Raw genomic sequence first — 19,354 nt, 5'->3', positions numbered from 1 at the left:
CCTGCACAGCACATCCTAGTAAGAGCAGGAGCAGTCGCCTGAGCTCTTCCACGGCTGCCTCTGAGAACAGAGAAATAACTGTCATCATTATCATCACCATCATCATCATCTCCACCCCCCCCCCAACACCATCCTCTGTTATCACCTTAATGTGTCTCGCAGATAGCAGAGATATGGACTCATATATAAAGTATAATTACTTTCTTGCTGTTGAAAGATATGGCACTGATAGGATTGTGTGGTTATCTTGTACCTGTTATGGGGTCCTGCCCCAGAATGGCAATGTTTGGGAGAGGCATCAGTATCAACTGCTGCAGGTCCTCCTGATGAGCAGAATAAGAGTAAAGAAACAAAAAAACTTGAGTGATCGGCCGACCCGTCCTGTCTTTCTGTCTGCCCACAGTGAGCCAAGATAAACAACAGCAGAAAGACTTTCCACCAGCCTCCTGCAGTTTGTGGTGTAAACAAAGAGCTGATATCTGATAAGAGTGACTTTTCGTTCGTCCTTCCAGTTCAAGGAGTCTTTATATTAGATTTTTTCAGTAGAGCTCATTCTCAGTATTCTCGAGACGTAATAGAAACTTTAAGAAAGATATGATGATTGAATAACACTCTTGTAACAAAATCCCTGATTTTACTGTTCCCCTTGTGGTTAAAGGATATGCATATTATAAGTAATGTGACAGCAATGCCAGCACGGCACATTAACAATGTACAGAGCACAACCAGAACCCATTACCAGCAACAAACCAAAGATTACTGCAGCTAACAAATGATTTACTAGAGCCTGACCGCGACATTACTCTGGCTTTTATTACTGGATGTTTTTAGCTGCTCACAGATGTATCAGTAGTGATCTGTTAGCTGATAACTATTGCAGTAGGGAAATGCAACCAGCATGATGACATTTAGTAAGAAACAGTGTTTGTCTGCCACAGTTTATTGTAAAACTGTAAAATATCCAGCTCAGAATATATCTTGGTCACAATTCTTTAATAATTAAATGTATTAAAGAATAGAGCATCCTGTCGGCCAAGGAGTTGAAGACACTAATCATATAATTGCAAAGTACCTGGTTCTAGTCTGTCATCGCTCCTCTCCTCTCACCTCTACTCTGCCACTACCAAAGAAAATGCATCTACTTAAACCTGGTCAGGATTAGACCAGCTTTACTGGAGCATTCACTGAGTGGGCCAATTCATAACTCAACATGAGAAGTTGGACTTTATCAGGAGCACAGTCAATGTGTTGTATTTAAAAAAAATACATTTCATTCAAATTCATTCATGCAACTTCAATCAACCACACGTTTTGTAAATTGGATCTCATCCATACTACCTGGTTCCAAACTGCCAAACAGGAAGTGAGAGCTTCCAATTGGTTTTGTAGTAGGGGGAACTCAGACTGTACCATGTCGACTGGAGTACAGAGGAAGGTTTGCATGGGTTCAGGAAATAGTCTTTTTTAAGTACTCTAAATGACTTATGTTGTTAATATTTCTATGTTGGGACAATTATAACACTGGTAGGAAATTGGTGTACTGGTTTGATGTAACGATGACGGTAGGCATGCATGCTATACTGTAAAAATGTAGCTTACATGACACTGTATCATCTTACCTGAGGGTTTTGTTTTTAATACAGACATGCTAGTTGTTTCTGAATTAAAAATGTTAAAATAGTATTAACTAAAGCAAATATATCTTAAAGTTAAGAATCAAAATAATCTGGATGTTTCTATGGTTCTGTAAAAGTGGTGATTCAGGTCTCCAACACTGTGGTCAGCTTGTTTCAGCGAGTTGTATTTCCTGCTTCAAGATCTTGGACAAATCTCTTGGCAGATTCTAAATGACGTTTAATCAAGCTGGATGGCAGACGCCACCAACATCCCGGGTTCCAGAAACCTGGCTTTTCTGGCAGCAAATACAAGTATTTGTCATGTGGACCTGCAGTGCTTTGCTCCTCCTCCATTACCATCTAGTGCAATCAGACAGATGACTTCGCTAAAAGAATTTCAGCAAAGTCAGCCGACTGATACTTTATTACTTTACTTACTAGATCATCGAACAATATCTCTGTTAATTAAAAATGTTTCTGTCAAAGAGCCACATTCCGATGTTGGCTAGCTCCTCTCCCAACCGCACTGAAAGCCTGTTTACATCCTCCTGCGATCCATCGGAGAAAAATCCCCAGAAGGAAGTCACAATTACAGCTCTCTCTTACTTTAATTTATAAACTGTATACAATGAGAAAGGCAATGTACCAAGAGGCAGGCACTTTCTTCTGCAACTCCATCCTGTGTGAGCTTGGCATTAGAAGCCATGTGCAGCAAAGCAGAAGTGTGTGCTCCTTCGGGGCATGTAGGACATTACTATTGTTAAGATCCTCAAATCACACAGCCAAAATACTTAATGGGTTGGTGTTTGCTCAAACCTGTCCTGCACTATATTTTATCATTTGGTGCCGTTATACAACCTGCAGAGATTAACAATATGATTTGTACTTGTTGTTGTTATGATTTTCAGACAAAGCTTCTCTCAAGGTTCATTTATTTTTCCGGTGACATCATAGCAATAAATGGGAAATTAGCCTTTATCCCTCAGTGAGTCTGCCTCTGAAAATAATCTACTGTTATATAAAGTAGTCCTGAATTTGGAATAACATTTGTCATCAAGCTGCTGGCTGCAGCGCTGAAGAGAATTAAAATCCATCTGCAACATTATCTTTCCCAAATTCTATCTTTCTATCAATAATTCAACTTTATGCTGTTTGGATTGGAGCTGGTTTTGATTTTCAGTTCTTCTGTTGGCTGTCTCTCTTTTCCTCTATCTTTTCTTTGCCTTTATTCACATGTGCAAACCAGATTTCATCTCTATATTTTTATGTTAATTCAAAAATAATTTATTGGATATTCAGGAGCCTTAGAATTATACGGTTTTCTGAGGACAGGGATCTTTAATTGTAGAGGCTCAATAAATTAGAAGGCAAGAGAATTTAACATTTAGATTCCCATTAACACACAGATGAATACTAAGTGTCACCAGTCAGAGACATGGATTGGAATACAATAAAACACAATACAATACAATATAATGGAACATAACAGAATAGAATAAAATTGAAAATGATAGAACAAAACACAACAGAGCATAATACTACACAAAATTGAACAAAACAAACAGGAGGGGGTAGGAAAAATACAATAGAACAACAACAAAAAAGAATAGAACAGAATAAACAGGTGTATATATTCTATATGAATAGAACAGAAAATAATAGAATGTAACATAATTTAACAAATAGAATAGAAAAAAATGGCATAGAACAAACAGGATAATATAGAATAGATAGAACAGAACATACAGAATAGAACAAATAGATTAGAACCTAATAGAACAACAGAATAGAACAAACAGGACACCATAGAATAGAATGGAACAAATAGAATAGAATAGAAAATAATCAACTCAACCAAACAGGATAGTATAGAATAGAACCAATAGAATACCATAGAATAGAACTAACATGATAGGATAGAATAGAACAGAATAGACAGATAGAATAGAATACAACAAACAAACTCAACTAGAATACCACCAATAGAATGGAATAGAGCAAGATGAGTTGTCAAACAAGAGAGTGGAATAAAATAGAACAGAACAGTATGAAAAATAATACAATAGCCCAAAGATCAGAGTACAATGATAACTGCCACATAGTGTGTTTAAATGGCACATGCCCGTATCATCTATAGCTCACTATCCGTATTATCTCTATCTCTTATTGTATCATAAGAGGGAAGATGAGATCACAACAGAGAAAATGAAGTCCTACCAGGCAGCAGACTATTGCTGTGGCTTACACTCACCACGCTCTTGTCAATGTATCTTTCGCCTCACACACACACACACACACACAACCACAAACACACTTAAACACGTACAAAGCAAAAAAACCTCCAAAAAAGGCGGCAAGAAATAAAACCACGACCAATGTGGAACTTAACGTCCACAGAGACAGTGGAGCCTATTCTGAGTGCATCAGGTGAAATTGTAGTGTAACGCCGACTGATATGAGCTTCCCAATTATCGCTGGCGTCTTCTGCTGTCTGAGCTTTCAAGGGACATTAGTGATTCACTGAAAATTAGGAAGTGAAACCTTATAGACTTGAGTTTTTTATATTGTGTGACAAGCTTAGCAACGCATGTTCAGTCCACCTGACTAGTGCTTGGGGAGGTTTTCTTTTGCTGAGAACAGAAGCCTTTGAATCGTTCTCCGAGGAAAGAATTGTGTAATTTCCTCCATGGCTACAGGCGCCTATAATGCACAATATGAAATACACAATACTGCTATTTGATTTGTATTCACTTTCCTTCCTCAACCCCCTAACCACGACTGCAGCTCCTCCACTTTTGCTCACCCCATTTGCCTGATATTAAGCAGTGACACGTCTACTGAGGACGGACATTTTCTGTGTTTTATCTCTTTCTCTTTCGTGCAAATGATGCGTCACCCCCTGCATGGACTTCAAACTTACAATATCCTTGAGCAAAATGTTCGTGTGTTGAGCTTCATCATGCCCTCTTGTTTTTACTACCTTACAGCTAGACAACTGCTTCTCCAGCCCTGCTCGTTCGCCCTCTCTTCCTCACCATTTGGTGTGGCCCCGAGTCATGTTTTAGAAGGATATTTAAACTTTTTTTAACAAGACTTTTCTATTCATAATGGGCTGAGGGTCATTTCAGTCCACCCACAAAATAGCATAATACCAGTGTTTTTTTTTTGCGTGTGTTGTTTTTTTTTGGCTGGAAATGCTACAGAAAGCGAACAAAGCTATTCAAGACATCTTTTAAAAAAAAAAACATTTTAGACGGAGCTCAATCCTTGTTTAGTGTGTGTCTCTGCCTCAGTATTACCTTACATTACTGCTGAGATATTTATGCCAGAGTTTGACATGGTATCAAAATATCCAATTAAGCTTTGTTGAGGTTTTACTTATACACTCTATCAAGTCTGAGACTCCAGGGAGTCATATTTACACTTCTATATACGGATAAAACAAAACATATATGACATGTTAATTATTGATTGTCAGAGTCAGGCTAACCGTTTCCCTCTGTATCCAATCTACGCGCCAAGCTAAGCTAGCTGATTGCTGGGTGTAGCTTCATAACTTCAACAGATAGACACAACAGTGATATCAATGCTCTCAGTTATGCAAGAAAGCAAATAAGCCCAGATGTAAAAAAAAATGTCTTCAAGTGTGTTTAACAAGTTGAGTAACATCAAAGGTTTCTGACTTTTTACAACAATGTTTTCTCTGCACCCACAGAGAGGGGATAACAGTTTGCGGTGTGTAAGGCTAACAGCTAACGGAATGGATGGTGTGTTTGGCTAACTGCTAACCACTAACAGCTAACGGAACTACCAGTACACACATTGCTGTACCTTTCCGCAACTCAGCCGCTGCTGGAGTAGGCAGACAGCTTGATGAATTTACCTTTGTGTTGTGTTTGGGCAAAATTGTATAACGTGTCTCATACGATGACTTGCCTGCATTCATCGACACTTGTCTTTGAGTTTGAATGAAGTGTATTTTACGACGCCTTGCAGCGCATTGGTGTCTAGACGAAGGGGTAAGCCAATTGTGGGTTGTACTCGTTCAATCACACAATATAGCAGTGGTCGTTGGAGACACACCTGGCAGAGATCTGCACTCTACTGAGGGCACCTTTCTAGTTGATTAATTGGCCACTTGATGTCAGCACAACGAGCTGTAAACACAACACAGACAGGTGATCTGTGTTAGCAGTCGCCTATATATCCAGCAGACAATTGTGTTTCTGTCTTCCTGATAAATGAAAGTCCAATATACAATCTTCCTTTAGCTCTGTTTTTGTCTTCAACACATCCTAGCGAAAATGTTTTTTTCTTCTTTTCTCTTTCTGTTGATTTTCAAACATCAGTCCAGATTTTGTTCCTGATTATCTCTTACCTTGATCTTAACCTCCTCCCCCCTGTAACTCTCCCCTACCTGGTAGAAGGCTCTGATGTGTCGATTTAAAATAGAAAAGTTCTGAACTCTCAGCATGTGATCATCTCTCTCGCTGTCGTACAGCCGCTCCACCTTGGGGTTGGGGTCTCTGGGACAAACACAGAAAAGATACAATGTGTGTATTTAAAGCAGCTTTGATCAAACGGCCCAGCGCACGATTCTCCAAATGAGAAGTCCTCATGCAACAGTGCATTTAAGCAGAGTGAATACAATTTTAATGAGCCTGAGAAGCAGGCTGTGGGAATCCACGTGCAATTATTTGTTGAAATAACATGGCTTAGGTCGGGCCAAATGAATCAGCTGGTTGGCAAATACTGACTCACATCTTGTCTGTTGAGAGAGAAAAGGTTTGAACTTCATTTCATGATATGTAGAGGTCCTACGTGTATTTATTATCTAAAACAATGTGAGGTTATAAAAGAGAACGTGACGCGTGTTTCTCAAATCCTATCCAAGTAAAGAACAGGACTAAGAATCTACAGCTGTTAGCAGCTCTGAAAGGCTGTACTGAGCTAAAAGCTAATGCTAGCATGCTAATGAGCAATAAACACAAAGGCAATGTCATTAGGTGGGAAGGTATTTGGACATAAAAGAACAGAATTGGACTATATACAGTATATTGTATATATATGGCAAGTTTCATTGAAAAGCACAGATGTTAATGGTGGCGCTATAGGTCAAGATTCATCTTCTGTGGAACATGAATGTCTGTACTAAATGTCATGGCAATCAACCTATCTAAAAGAAAGTTGCTTTTAAACGATTTTTCAATCAAAAATAGGCTTAAAGTTTAGTGGGAGAATGAGTTGCGGGCCATTTCTGCATTTTTAAGCCTATTAATTAATAAAGCCAAGGCCAATTTTTGCAACTAACTGCAAGGTTACACACATTTATTTTTTTCGGTTTTCTACATTAACATTTTCCCAAAATGGCTGTTTTGATTTTTAAATCAAGCTCAAATGGGCCTCTTGCATCACAGATTGACTCGGAAATGTCGTCCTTTGTCTTGTAGTCTGTATTATGGCTGCAAGGCAATGAAGCAAGAAAATCTTGATCAATCTTACATGATCCTCATGATCTCATTGAGGAATATCCCATTGGTCAGCCTCATGTAACGATCCCGGGCACTTTGAGGAATTGAGTTTACTTCCATGTACTGGCTGTAGAGCGGTACACCGTCCTCCCTCTCCACCATCTTCTCAAACAGCTGAACCTGCAAGAGACAGGGAGGGATTATGTTGTGTGTGTGTGTGTGTGTGTGTGTGTGTGTGTGTGTGTGTGTGTGTGTGTGTGTGTGTGTGTACCAGGAGGTCGACAAAGACAAGGAGGACAGACAGTAGCAGAAAGAAGGTACTGAGAGAGAGAGAGAGAGACACAGAGAGAGAGAGAGAGATAAGGAGAGAGATGGAGAGGTGCAAACATTTTCACACAGGAAGCCACTTGAGTCGGTGCACCTGTCTGGACAGGTGGGATCTGTGCTCTCACACTGGGAAACACTTCACAGTGACAGGCAGCCAAGCAGGACGGCAGCCAAGGTATCTCTCTCTCTCTCTCTCTCTCTCTCTCTCTCTATCTCTCTGCTAAGAAGAGCTGTGCCAATGCAAACTGCAATATAATGAGGTTTATTCCCACCTGCACCTTCTAAAAACTGCACTGTCGGTAAACAGAGTAACAAGCTCGAGTTGGTTCAGCTGATAAGGTGAGGCAGAGCAGCCAGAGACCCTGTGTGACAGGGTAAACAGGGCGGCAGCGGGTGTCCTTCGACATATCATGTCAGTGAATGACCGCACTGCTGAAGAGCCCTTGAGCAAATATTAAAGCTCTCCCAGCTGGAGGCATCCAGTTGCACCTGACCTGTGAACCCCCCCCCCCAACAATTAAGAGAACATCCCCACAAGGCTCGGCACAGTATTACGTGATGATGTAAATACTGTTCATTGACCAGAATGGGGGGAATATCCCCTTTGGCTGTTTGGTTTCCCGTGTGGAAAACTCAGCTGGAAATCCAGTCTGTTACAAGTGCAACAAATCCTCAACTGATTTTAAGTGACTGTATTCTCTTACGTACACAAAACAGCCCAAGGACACGGAAGTATCGAGGCGTTAGAGGCAAAAAAAAAAAAAACGGCTGGTCAACAAGAGGCAAGGGAAGCTGCCAAAAGGAGAAGTAGCTGTGCTTGTTTTGTTGTATACAACAGCCAGAAAGCAATATGCTATTTTTTGTTGTTTATTCAACTCTTATTTATAGTTATTTGGGTGAATAGAACTGGAAAGCGGGCTGCTCTGAAAGATACAATGTCGTAAATATTTGTGACTGGAAATAACTGCAGCACCGTTCATTGTCCAAGGCGGATTTCTACACAGTTTCCACACAATCGGCCTGTTTTATTTTCCTCTCTGCCTCTAGAAATGATGACCTTTTTCTCTAACTGGAAGTGATAAATGATAAATGACGTACCCATTGCGCCAACGCACTTTCCATGAATTCTTCTATTATCTCCATAATGTTAGAGTCCATTGTGTTACGAGGGCTGTGTAACACTACAGAAGAAAGCTAATTAAAAATACTATCAACACTATGTATGTAGTAATGAATCAAATACAGAGAAGCCATCGTTCGTCAAGTGAAGTAGTTTGACATTTCTGCGGCCCTTCCCCTTCGTTCAGCTCGCTGTCTCTTCCTCTCTGACTGTGTGACAGTTAGTTTCATTGCAAAACCACACCGGAATATTCAAGAGGCACATGTTGCGTTTTTTTTTGTTTTTTTTTGTTGAGCCGACATCTTCACACGCCCTCCACACATTGGCTTTAACCTACACAGATCTCTTTATTATATGACTAATAATATACAAAAAAAATCATAAAAACGCGCGTTGGGTTTTGTGAGACAGATAATCTGGATTTGAACGCTGGAGATTTGGGCCTCATTTTCTCTGTTGTGCGCTTTACACAATATGACAGCAGACCTAATTTAGTATACTGGACACCTTTTGAATGAATGTCATCTGTATGTACAACCGGCTAAATGGAAATGTTTGCATCTGTATTATTTCTGGTCAATAACTTGATGTTCTCCGGGGAAAATGACGAAGGTTTAGACTGGAGTTATTACCTTGAAGTTGTAGTGCATTATTGTTCCATTTCCACACAATATTAAAGCCAGATTCAAGCACTGTGCAACAGCGAACTCCGGTGGTTTCAAATGAAAGTGCCTTGTTGCCCATTTTAAAAGTGATGCATTACATCATTATTTCTATAACAAAATCACGAGAGGGAAGTGTAACCAAGCAGCCCGTCTTTAATTTAGGTGCTGCACTTCCTGTGCAGTGAACATTATTTTAAGAAATGATCTCTGCATCTGCAGTACGATATGCGTCATTTTGTAGAGAGTCCTAGCTGTGACGTGGATTTGTTGACATATAACATAATTCTTTCTCAATATCTAACTATCTGATTTATCTTTGATGGTATGCGCGCAATAGTGGACTCCTTTGTATGTACACAAGTTCACTTAATTACTAATCTTACATTTGTAGAAGTAAATAGAAATTGTGTTTGTTTTCTTTTTTTAATGCATAGTCATTAATTCATTAAAAAAAATCGATTTGTAAAGGCTATTGACTTTGTAATATTACTTATACAAAGAAACTACCATACGTAACCTTTTACTTCCCATTGTGCTACTGTAATATAAATAATTGAATTGTTGACAGTTTTGAAGGACATGACTAAGACTAAAACCACATTTTCTAATTAAAAAGCATGTCTTTCTGCAACCACTGAAAGCATGTTTATCTGCTAAAATAAAACATTCACTGACCTTATTCTGTGATAGAGTTTTATTGAAGAAGAATGAGCACACAGTGGATAGCTAGGACAGATCACAATGCTATATTCTTTGCAAATAAAAAGCATTCGAAAAATGTTTTGCTTTATAAAATAACTTCCAACATCTTGTATCAGTGTGCTTTGTCTGTCCCTGAATGACGGCGTGTGTGCTGATACTGCTTGTGCAGCAGTTCTGGGATTAACCACATCAGGATTATCAGATTGTTTCTGAGCTGCCAGAATAGACAAGATGACAGCTTCATATAGGGCACCACACTCACGCACACACATACACACACACACTTAATCCAACTCTCCTGACTGAACTCAGATAACCCATATTATCTTACTTATTGTACAAATGGAAGCCAACACTACAAAGCAGTCAAAAACTTCTACCTTTAATTAATGTGCCATTTTAACAGGTTCTTAAGCATTTCATTGCAGTTTAATAACTCTACAGCCGTGAGATGAATAATACAGTGCTCATGGAATGAATTTCAGCATCATGTGATGGCTTTTCCAGTTTTGAGCCAAATGTCAAAATGTGTTAAATATGTGTCATTGTGTGTGTGAACGCTACACCCCTTTAAAGTGAATGCACTTACTTCTAGTTACCACAAAAAGTACTTCACATCTCCTCGCCAGGTTCTCTGATGGTTCATGAGGTCCTTCACAGAGGAGGTGTTTTGGTGTCTGTGCAGGGCCTGATAAGATTCCCTATTTATTGCCTTGTTTTGACCATGTGCGGGGGAGTTGCGGTGAAGGTGTTTTACCCGCCACCTGCCAATTCACACAACCAAGAAACTATCACTTCCCCCTCAGCTCAACATTTCTTCCCCTCTAACTGGCAGGAGGCGCATCCTTCTCATCTTTCTCGACGTCTGCAGCCTCAGAGGACCCATCGGCGGCGTTGGGGTCAACCTGCCCAAACTTTAGGATGGTGAGGGCATTGGTTTTGAGGTCCTCAATGGTTTCTTTCACACCCTTCTCCAGGAGATAACCCTCGCTGTCGCCCTCTGGGTCCTCCAGAACCATGGCTGTTTCCACAGCCGTCTGCAGGTACCGCAGGCTCAGAAGCACTGACAGCTGGACAGAAAGAAGCAATGAAAATTAAGTAAAAACTGCATCTCATTTGGTAATTGTCACCTAAGGAGAAGGTCAAATGGTCTCATCTGCTCACAGAAAGCATCAACTTTCTGTCCCTCATGTTATATCACAGATTTATTGACATTGATATCATAAAAAGGAAGTCTTGACATTTTCTGGCTGCAAATATATTCTAAAGGTCGTGAATTCTGACTGTCATAAAACTGATAGTTACATATTTGCACATATTGCTCTTAACTATGCAGATTTGTTGTCAGTTTGAGCCACTTCAAACACAAAAAGATTCTATGTTTCCAATAAAGTAATCTTCTAATTTTCGTCTTTTGGCTATACAGTACATATTGCTTGAGATTCAGACATTAACCACAGCTCAGCTTGAGGCCTCATTAACTCTTGGCATGGCAGCCAACTGTTGCCATCATGGACCACGACAAAAAACACCATGCTGAGCCTCTGCATTTAAAAGAATGGATTTTTTGTTTAGCTGTAGGCAGTGTGTGATGATGCACTGTTAAACATGTGCATGAGTGTCCTGCTCCAGCCGGAGGTCTTGTTTGAGAGTGTGCTGTCAATACTGGTATTTGGCAAAGGAGAGAAACTACATGTTTGAATAAAACACAGAAATCAATGTGTGTCAGTGAGGTTTTCTTTCAGGTGCGTCAGGAGACAATTATTATTAAAACATTTTTGTATGTGTGTGTGTGTGTGTGTGTGTCTGTAATTCTGTCCCACACTACGACAGATAAATGAACGCTCTGTGACTTTACCACAAATGACAGAATAACTGTGTGTGTTGATGTTCATGCCATCATGCAGCCCACCTGTATGAAGATGACTGACACCACACCAGGACCAGTTGAGTTCATCAGCTCCATGTAGTAGTCGGTCAGCGCCTGCCTGCAGCCGCGGCTGTACAGGTTGAGTTCCTCTGATTGGTAATCGTAGTTGAAGTGGGCGTTGTTATCTGTCAGGTGGTACCGCAGGCAGGGGCGAGGGGAGGTGGGGTTACAGCAGCTGAAAGGAACGCCATCCAACAGGTAACGGCCGTCCACGTTACTCCGGATTCGACTGGAGACAGAGGAGGGAGTGACATTGAGAAGATAGATAATGGAAACAGATTGGAAGAGTAAGAGGAGAGGTAACTTAAAGGCCTGACTTTTAGCTCAATACACACTTAGCATTAGTGAGAAATGAGCAGCTCCTCTCTTTAAGTGTCATCACGTCATAACCTTTCTGCTCACTCATTCCTTTTCAATCATTTCATCTTTGACCAACCTTTCTTTGCTTGCTTCATGATCAACCTTTCCATCCATTTCTGTCATTCTCTTCCAAAGTAAAGGCCAGATCTATTTTTATTCCACTCTTCCTCTACTTTAAAATCATTCTCTTTCTCCCTCCATCCTCTCTATATTATGCTGTGACCTTTTTCGATCTGAAGTCTACTTATCTGTCATTCATCTAGGTTTCCCTTCTCTTTCCTGCAAACCCCTCATCAGTCCAATTTCTTTTCTTCCATCCTGCCACCGCCCTGCATCTCATAACTTGCTGTTCCCTGTATTGTGATTCACTCACTCCTTGACGTCCTTGGAGGTGAAGTCCAAGTATCTGTTGCTGACCCACTGAACTTCAAACCAATCCTTGAAGTTGTTGTTTCCACAACAGAGAAACTCCATCTGCAGACGATCAATGGTTTCTTTCTGATAACAGCGGCCTGGCACGTCTGTGTCCTTGTAGAACCGAATACCATTCCTCAGGCCGACCTGAGGGTGGAGAGAGAGGAGAAAAAGAGAAAGAAGCGTTTGCTTTATCGGATGTTTTCAACAATGGTTTTATTGTACTGTATGTCAAAGATGAAGCCGCGTTCTGTTTATATCTGTTGAAAACAGACATTAAACAAGGGTGAGAGCTTTAATTCTTCACCATATTTTATAAATTATATTTATTATATAAATTTAAAATGACCAGACCATGGTGATGGTGAATGTTTTGTGTTATACTGATAACAGTTTGGTTCTGTTCAGTTTTTTTATCTTCATCTGAGACACTTTCATCTGAGACACTTCCATTTTCATCTTTTATTTTAGATAGTTTGCTGTCTCTCTCATTCACTGCAGCAGGTTTCATTTTGTGTTTTGCTTGAGGATCAGAAAACACCATCTTGTTATGGGACAGACATCTAGTGACACCTCCTCTACCTCTTGAACTGTCACAATCATTATAGTGACCCCACCTTCAGGGACTCCTCCAGGCTTCCCTGCAGGGCATATGTGAGCACAACTACAGCAACGAGAAGACAACAGAGCACTGAAGATACAGCGAACCAAGCCAGCAGGGGAATCTTCCAACGGGGGAAGCGAGTCGGGTCCATGGAGTCCTGACACACACGACTGGCTACCCAGTTGGTGCAGATGGAGGCCAGGCCCACCATCATCAGGATGTTGGGCACCACGTGGATCTCTGTGTTGTCCATCACCTCAAGAAAGCAAAAGCACAGTCAAAGACAATTCTAACCACAAGAGCAGCAGCCAACTGCAGGTCACTTTGTCATTTCCTCTAAACACTTTAGCAGGTAATAATCCTGCATTCAATTAGCCTTATCTATTCAGCCAAGAGCTTCAATTAGCTGCTGATATGCTTGATGCAAAGGCTACTATGGCAATATGATGACAAATTTAATTCATTGCCGTTGTTACAGCAAAAGCCAATTATAGAGTTTATTATTGGCTGCGTTTTCAATAGCCTGTCAGCCATATAGTGCCTTGGCCCCATTGTTGTTTTAAGATTATTAAAAATCTCATTCTGTAACATAATCATTCTGTAATATGTATCCAGCCATATGTCAGTTCAGGACAATAACATCAGCCTCTGGCTGTGGAATAATCAGGTTTGTCAATGATCTGTGGTAAAGTGCAAAGCGAACTGTCTAAATTATATATTTTTCTAACAAGTACTTTGCTACACAACCAAGAGATTATGGAATCTCTTGTTGGTGATCAATAACTATCTGAAGGCGTGTGTTCATGGCCTGCAGCTTTCCTGTGCAGCCCACTGGATATCACTGCATGCAACCTATCCAAATCAATCAGTGATCAATCCGGCTCAATGACAGCTGGTGGAGGCCATGACCTTCACCTGCTGGTCACGTTACCTAGATTCAATACACATTAAACTCCAATGACTTTGGAAACAAATGTTGATTTTTTTTAGCGTTTGAATACACAATGTCCTCACGACTTAACATGCATGACTGTGCCTGAGTGTCACTGTGCGCATGTTTACACTGGTATTGTGTGTGCTGCGTGTTTGAATTTGTGGATTAAACTGAAGAGCTAAGTTTAAATAAAAGTCACTGATAAGCGGCAGCACAGCAGACTCAGTAAACAACCACAGTGAAAAGGCAAATGTCTGAGCATATAAACCTATGTTTGTGTAACTTTAAATTAATTCAATCCAGTGTTTTTCAAGCTTGGCGTTTTAGTTGACATTGCAATCATCTGTGTTCATATGAGTGTATTTCCCTCTCTCTACCTCGGCCCTACGGAGCAACTCTGTCTTAAGGTAAACCCCCAGACAAAAGATGACGCCCCCCCACAACACTGCCATCCAGGACAGCAGCCACAGGCCCTGGGCCAGATGCACCCGCCGCTGCTGGGTGAACTTTATCTTCAGCAGCACCATGGCTCACTACCATGCACCGATCAACGCAGAGACAGACGAGAAGAGGAGAAAGAGAGGAAGAGTTCAGTCAATTGTGGTCAAAAATTGAGTGTCAATCCAGAGGAGGCCAGCTGCATGTAAAGAGGTCACAAGAGGATGTTGCACTTGTTGTTTGATGAGTTATTAGCAGGTTGAGCTTATCTAAGTTGTTCCAGGTGGAGGGGATAAGCAGGTAGATCCCTCAGATGGTAAAGGACACAGTAGACCTCAGAGGATAATCCAAAAGCTTTCACTTGGATGCCAAAATTGTCCCAAAAAGATATTTTATAATCCAAATCAGTGAAGCGGTACCATGGAAAATGTCAGATAACAGTTAAATCACGAATTATGGAAGATAAGAGGTATTCCTTTTTCCAGAGATGATGATTTCCCCTAAAGTTGATTGGTCACACCGCCGTTGCCCCCGCTTGAAGGTGATTCCTTCCTCTTGATGTGATGTTGTCTTTTGATGGCGCCCCTCTGGGTCTGGGTCTGTGCATGTGCGGTGACCCCCTAAACCACTGTTCCCATGGTTGGAGGACACAGAGACTGGCCAAAGTCGAGAGTTTGGAGCCGTAATCTCCCCCAACAGAGTCCCTGGGATCCTATTAAAGTCCAGAGGCCAATGGGAAAGCAGGCCAGTGTGTGATCAGCAAACTTGTTCTGATAGACACATAGTATGGGAGGGACTACTGGACTATTATGACAGGTGGACTTACCTGAAACCCATCAGCACAGGCCGGACACTATGGACGCCTCGGAGACAGAGTAGATACATAGACGCAGTTAGCTGAGGCTAAATGGGAGCAACATCATTAGATTGTTGGAGTGTGGGAAATAAGTAAAGATAAAGTCAATCTAATTTAGCAGCAATAAATGTTTTTATTGTGTAATAAGGCAAAGATACGCAGTAATATAAGAGAGGAAGACTTGAAACATGCCCAAAAGTTTTCAGATTTGACTTAAAATACTAACAGAAGAAGTAATCAGATCATTCACTTAAGTAAAAGTACCAATGCAGTGTGACATTACTTCAAGTAAATCAAAATCCTACTTAAGTAAAAGAGGTATTAATAATAGCTAAAGGTATTTAAAGTATCAAAAGTAAAAGTACTTAATCTGCAGAAAGATGGCCTCTGACTGATATATAATTATTTATGACATTATTAGATTGTGAATACTCTTGCATCAGTAGGCAGCATTCTACTGTTGTAGCAGGTCGAGGTGGGGCTAAACTTTATTATACACAGTTTGGTAGTTTAGTTCAGTGGTTCCCAACCTGGGGATCAGGTTCCTCTAAAGGTACACAAGATAGTTCTGAGGGGTCACGATAGCTAGCTAGTGTTTTTGTGGTTTAACATGCTAGTTTAACACGCTGGGCTACCCACTGACTTAGAAAGTGATGCAAACAGTCCTGACCAAGCGTCAGTATGTGACGGGTTGGGACGAGAACGTGTTGAGGAGCCCCAACTAGACATTCCACAGACATTTAACTATGGCTGTCAAATTAATATAAGTAGTTGAGTTAAAAGTACAATATTCTCCTCTGAAATTTAGTAGAGTAGAAGTATAATGTAGCATAAGATGGAAATATTCAAGGAAAGTACTGCACAAGTATACTTCAAAATGTAACTTTTACTTTCCACTACTGCAAAATGTTTCCTTCACCCAACTAACAGACCTCAAATCAAATCCATTCAAAACAAATGAGCCTGTTACAAATTTATAAAACTGAAAACCTACTTGGAGTATTTAAGATGTGGCATTACAATAACACAACACCCAACTGTATACGGCTGTATGAACCTATATGACAAAAAGAGAAAGCCCCACAATATCCACTGATGGTGCACCAATTTATCAACTGAAATTAAGTGACTTTTGTCCCCAAAATGATCTCAAGGATTTTGTGGAGGATGATAACAGAGACAGAGAGTACTTTGGAGAGGAGACTTGTGCTTGTATGGGATTATGTATACAGTGCAATAGGAAGGGGGGTTGATGGTGCTGGATCAATAGGATTAAACTGTTGTTATAAATATTTATGACAGCCTGAGTCAGAGCTGTAGTCGTGTTGAAGCCAGTCTTGTGTCCCCAGCTCTCCCAACAAACCAAACACAAAACTCAATCAAACCCTCACCTCATATCAATGTATTATCCATTGATTTTCCTTTTGCCACTTTTCCATTAATAACATCTCCAGTGATGTCTTTAAATTGTGAGGCGACTCGCTCACATTGACACAATGAGTAAACTTGCTCAGCCCTCTTGCAGTAGAGATGTCGATGTTGATCAGTCGGACTGTCCATCCAACGTGTTGGTTTGAGAAAAATATATTTTAACATCCATTATCTATAACCACTTATCCTGTTCAGATGACATTGGGCGAAGGCAGGGTGCACCCTCGACAGGTCGCCAAACTTTCTCAGGGCTGACACAAAGATACAGACAAACTGTCAAGCTCACATTCACACCTACGGGACATTTAGAGTCTTCAATTAACCAAAGCTGCATGTCTTTGGACTGTGCGAGGAACCCGGAGAGAACCCACACTGACAACATGCAGACGCCACACAGAAGGCCCGTCTTGCCTGGGAATCGAACCCTGGGCTATCCACCACATCACCAAGCATGTAACATGTGCAGTACAGCTAATGCTCAGGGTCTAAGAAGAGCCAAACTGGTTCTATGTTATATAAAGAGGGATTACTCCAAATTATGTGTGTAATTAACAAGAAGAGAGAGAACCAGAAATGATGAATAATGAGCTGTAATCTGAGATGTTGCATTCATTTAAGATGATTATCTTTATTGGTAGAACAACTGTCATGACACAGTTACATTTTGAATAGACTAGCAGTATTCATACTTGCATAATTCAGAGGGTAGAGTGTACACTAATGAGAGGTGGGGGCTGTACAGATTAGAATAACATTAATATGTTGCTGCTGCACTCTGTCCAATCTACATCGTTACAACACTTTTTATATTTTTGCTCTTCTCACTACAGCAGCTTTAAACATCGACCAATATCATTTTAGAACGGAAGGGCCACTACGTTTCATGTATTTTATGTACACATACAAAGAGTGAATGAATATTTACACAAGTCTCTGCATGTACAGCCTGGTTAAATACAAAATAAAATAATTGTAATTAATGGTACATTAATGGTAGACTATTTATGTAATCTGCTGAAAACAGAATAAAGCAGATGCTTTTCTCCAAGAGAGTGGGTCTCTCTCAGCAGGAGATGCTTATGCTGGAGTTATTATCATTCTCTGTCATTTTTTAAGTTATATCGATCGATAGCACCGCTATCTCACATTAATTCAAATGACTTTGAAAAGCCTGGTCTTTCATTGTACCAATAGGTCATAGCTGTTGAGCCCACTTCTGAAATTAAGAGCTGATTCTATCGACAAATATTTAGCATTTATCTTAAAAGAAATCATTTGAAAAGGCAATTCTTCACATCATCTCAATGTTTACAATCATAGATAACACTGCATGAGTTATTTCTGTCATTGTATCTCTTCACACCGGCTCCCGTGAAAGCACGGAGGCCATTTTGATACTCGACAGTAACACTGAAGACGTTGTATGCAGGTGAAATGTTATGTGATTGACGTGTTCTCTGTTAAATTGGCGAGAAATTACAGGTCAGGAGGGTAAGGGAAGACAGTAAATTACATATAATTAAAGTTACCACTTAAATGGAAATATATTTATATTACATACTTGGAAATAGCTCCCTATAAACTGTATTCATCTTCTTTATTGCTGTTCACATTTGTTTATACATATATTTTGGCATTTAATTGGTTTGTTACTTTTTTCACTTAGAGTGAAAGTACAGATCTTTTTTGTGTGTGGAAATATTGTACTTCCAATTTTGGCAATTCTTATGTTTAAATATTAAAGAATTTCCTTCCTTTTCCTCTGTGGACTCTGGTTTATAAAATCCTTAACAGTACACCTAAAAGTGTTTTATACTTGTTGTATTATATACAACCCCCAAAAAACTGATTGTCTGGTATTTTGGTGATATATATACAATACATCTGGCTTATATGAATAAAAACACATTTCAATGCAATAAGATGAGAATAAACATTCATTCTGCCATGTTGTTGTGTGACATTTTCAATCTGACACTTTGCCTGTTTGTTCCGCTCCTCCCGCCCACTCCTGCACACCCTGCTGCCCCTTCCCTCCACTCGCCTCCTTATAGGGCTGCAGCTGCTGCAGGAAATCGTTCAAGACCTGTTGGGCGGACATGGAGGTTGTTTCCACAACATCCTGCTCCAAAACCGATACCTTTACCCCGCGATTCCCACCCCAGCTGTCACCGCCCACGTGGGCCTGCTGGAGGTTTGGACGGGTGTCAGCGTGGTTGGTGCCCGGGGGAGGCTGCTGTTGGCTTTGCGGATAGACAGGTTTTGGTCTGGCGGCATAACTGGCAACCATTTTCTTATAGATAGCAGTGCTGATGTCAGATACAGAGAAAGGTGGGCTGTGCCTGGATTCATGCTGACCAGAGAGACTGTCTTCAGATCCTGTTGTTGGCACCACCTGCTTAAATGGTATGAAGGCTGTGACCCTCTGTGGGCCTGCCTCTGATCTCGTCACCCATTCATGTGAAGCTTCTTCCGCTTTAGGCGCG

At 40.5% G+C, this 19,354-nt stretch overlaps 2 protein-coding genes across 2 annotated transcripts in view; both read right to left on the bottom strand.

Moving 5' to 3' along the window:
• ccdc88b (coiled-coil domain containing 88B) overlaps positions 1-375 on the bottom strand; it is a 28,800-nt gene extending 28,425 nt beyond the window's left edge. Inside the window, exons 1-2 of the mRNA XM_079168062.1 lie at positions 254-375; positions 2-60 (exon numbers count right to left, since the gene is read on the bottom strand). Coding sequence (XP_079024188.1) covers positions 2-60; positions 254-299 — 105 coding nt within the window. The 5' untranslated portion in view covers positions 300-375. The remainder of the gene's footprint in view (position 1; positions 61-253) is intronic.
• Positions 376-10,725: 10,350 nt separating this feature from the next.
• On the bottom strand, positions 10,726-14,670 carry rom1b (retinal outer segment membrane protein 1b; the record flags this gene model as incomplete). The annotated part of the gene is made up of 5 exons (XM_079167536.1): positions 10,726-10,971; positions 11,814-12,060; positions 12,565-12,752; positions 13,223-13,465; positions 14,521-14,670. 5 exons carry the CDS (start codon positions 14,668-14,670, stop codon positions 10,726-10,728), a joined length of 1,074 nt encoding a protein of 357 aa, XP_079023662.1.
• Positions 14,671-19,354: the final 4,684 nt, after the last annotated feature.

Source organism: Pholis gunnellus (genome assembly GCF_910591455.1).
Source record: "Pholis gunnellus genome assembly, chromosome: 10".
NCBI classification, from domain to species: domain Eukaryota; kingdom Metazoa; phylum Chordata; class Actinopteri; order Perciformes; family Pholidae; genus Pholis; species Pholis gunnellus.
The sequence above is the reverse complement of the archived record's forward strand: the minus strand, read 5'-3'. Positions and strand labels throughout refer to the sequence as shown.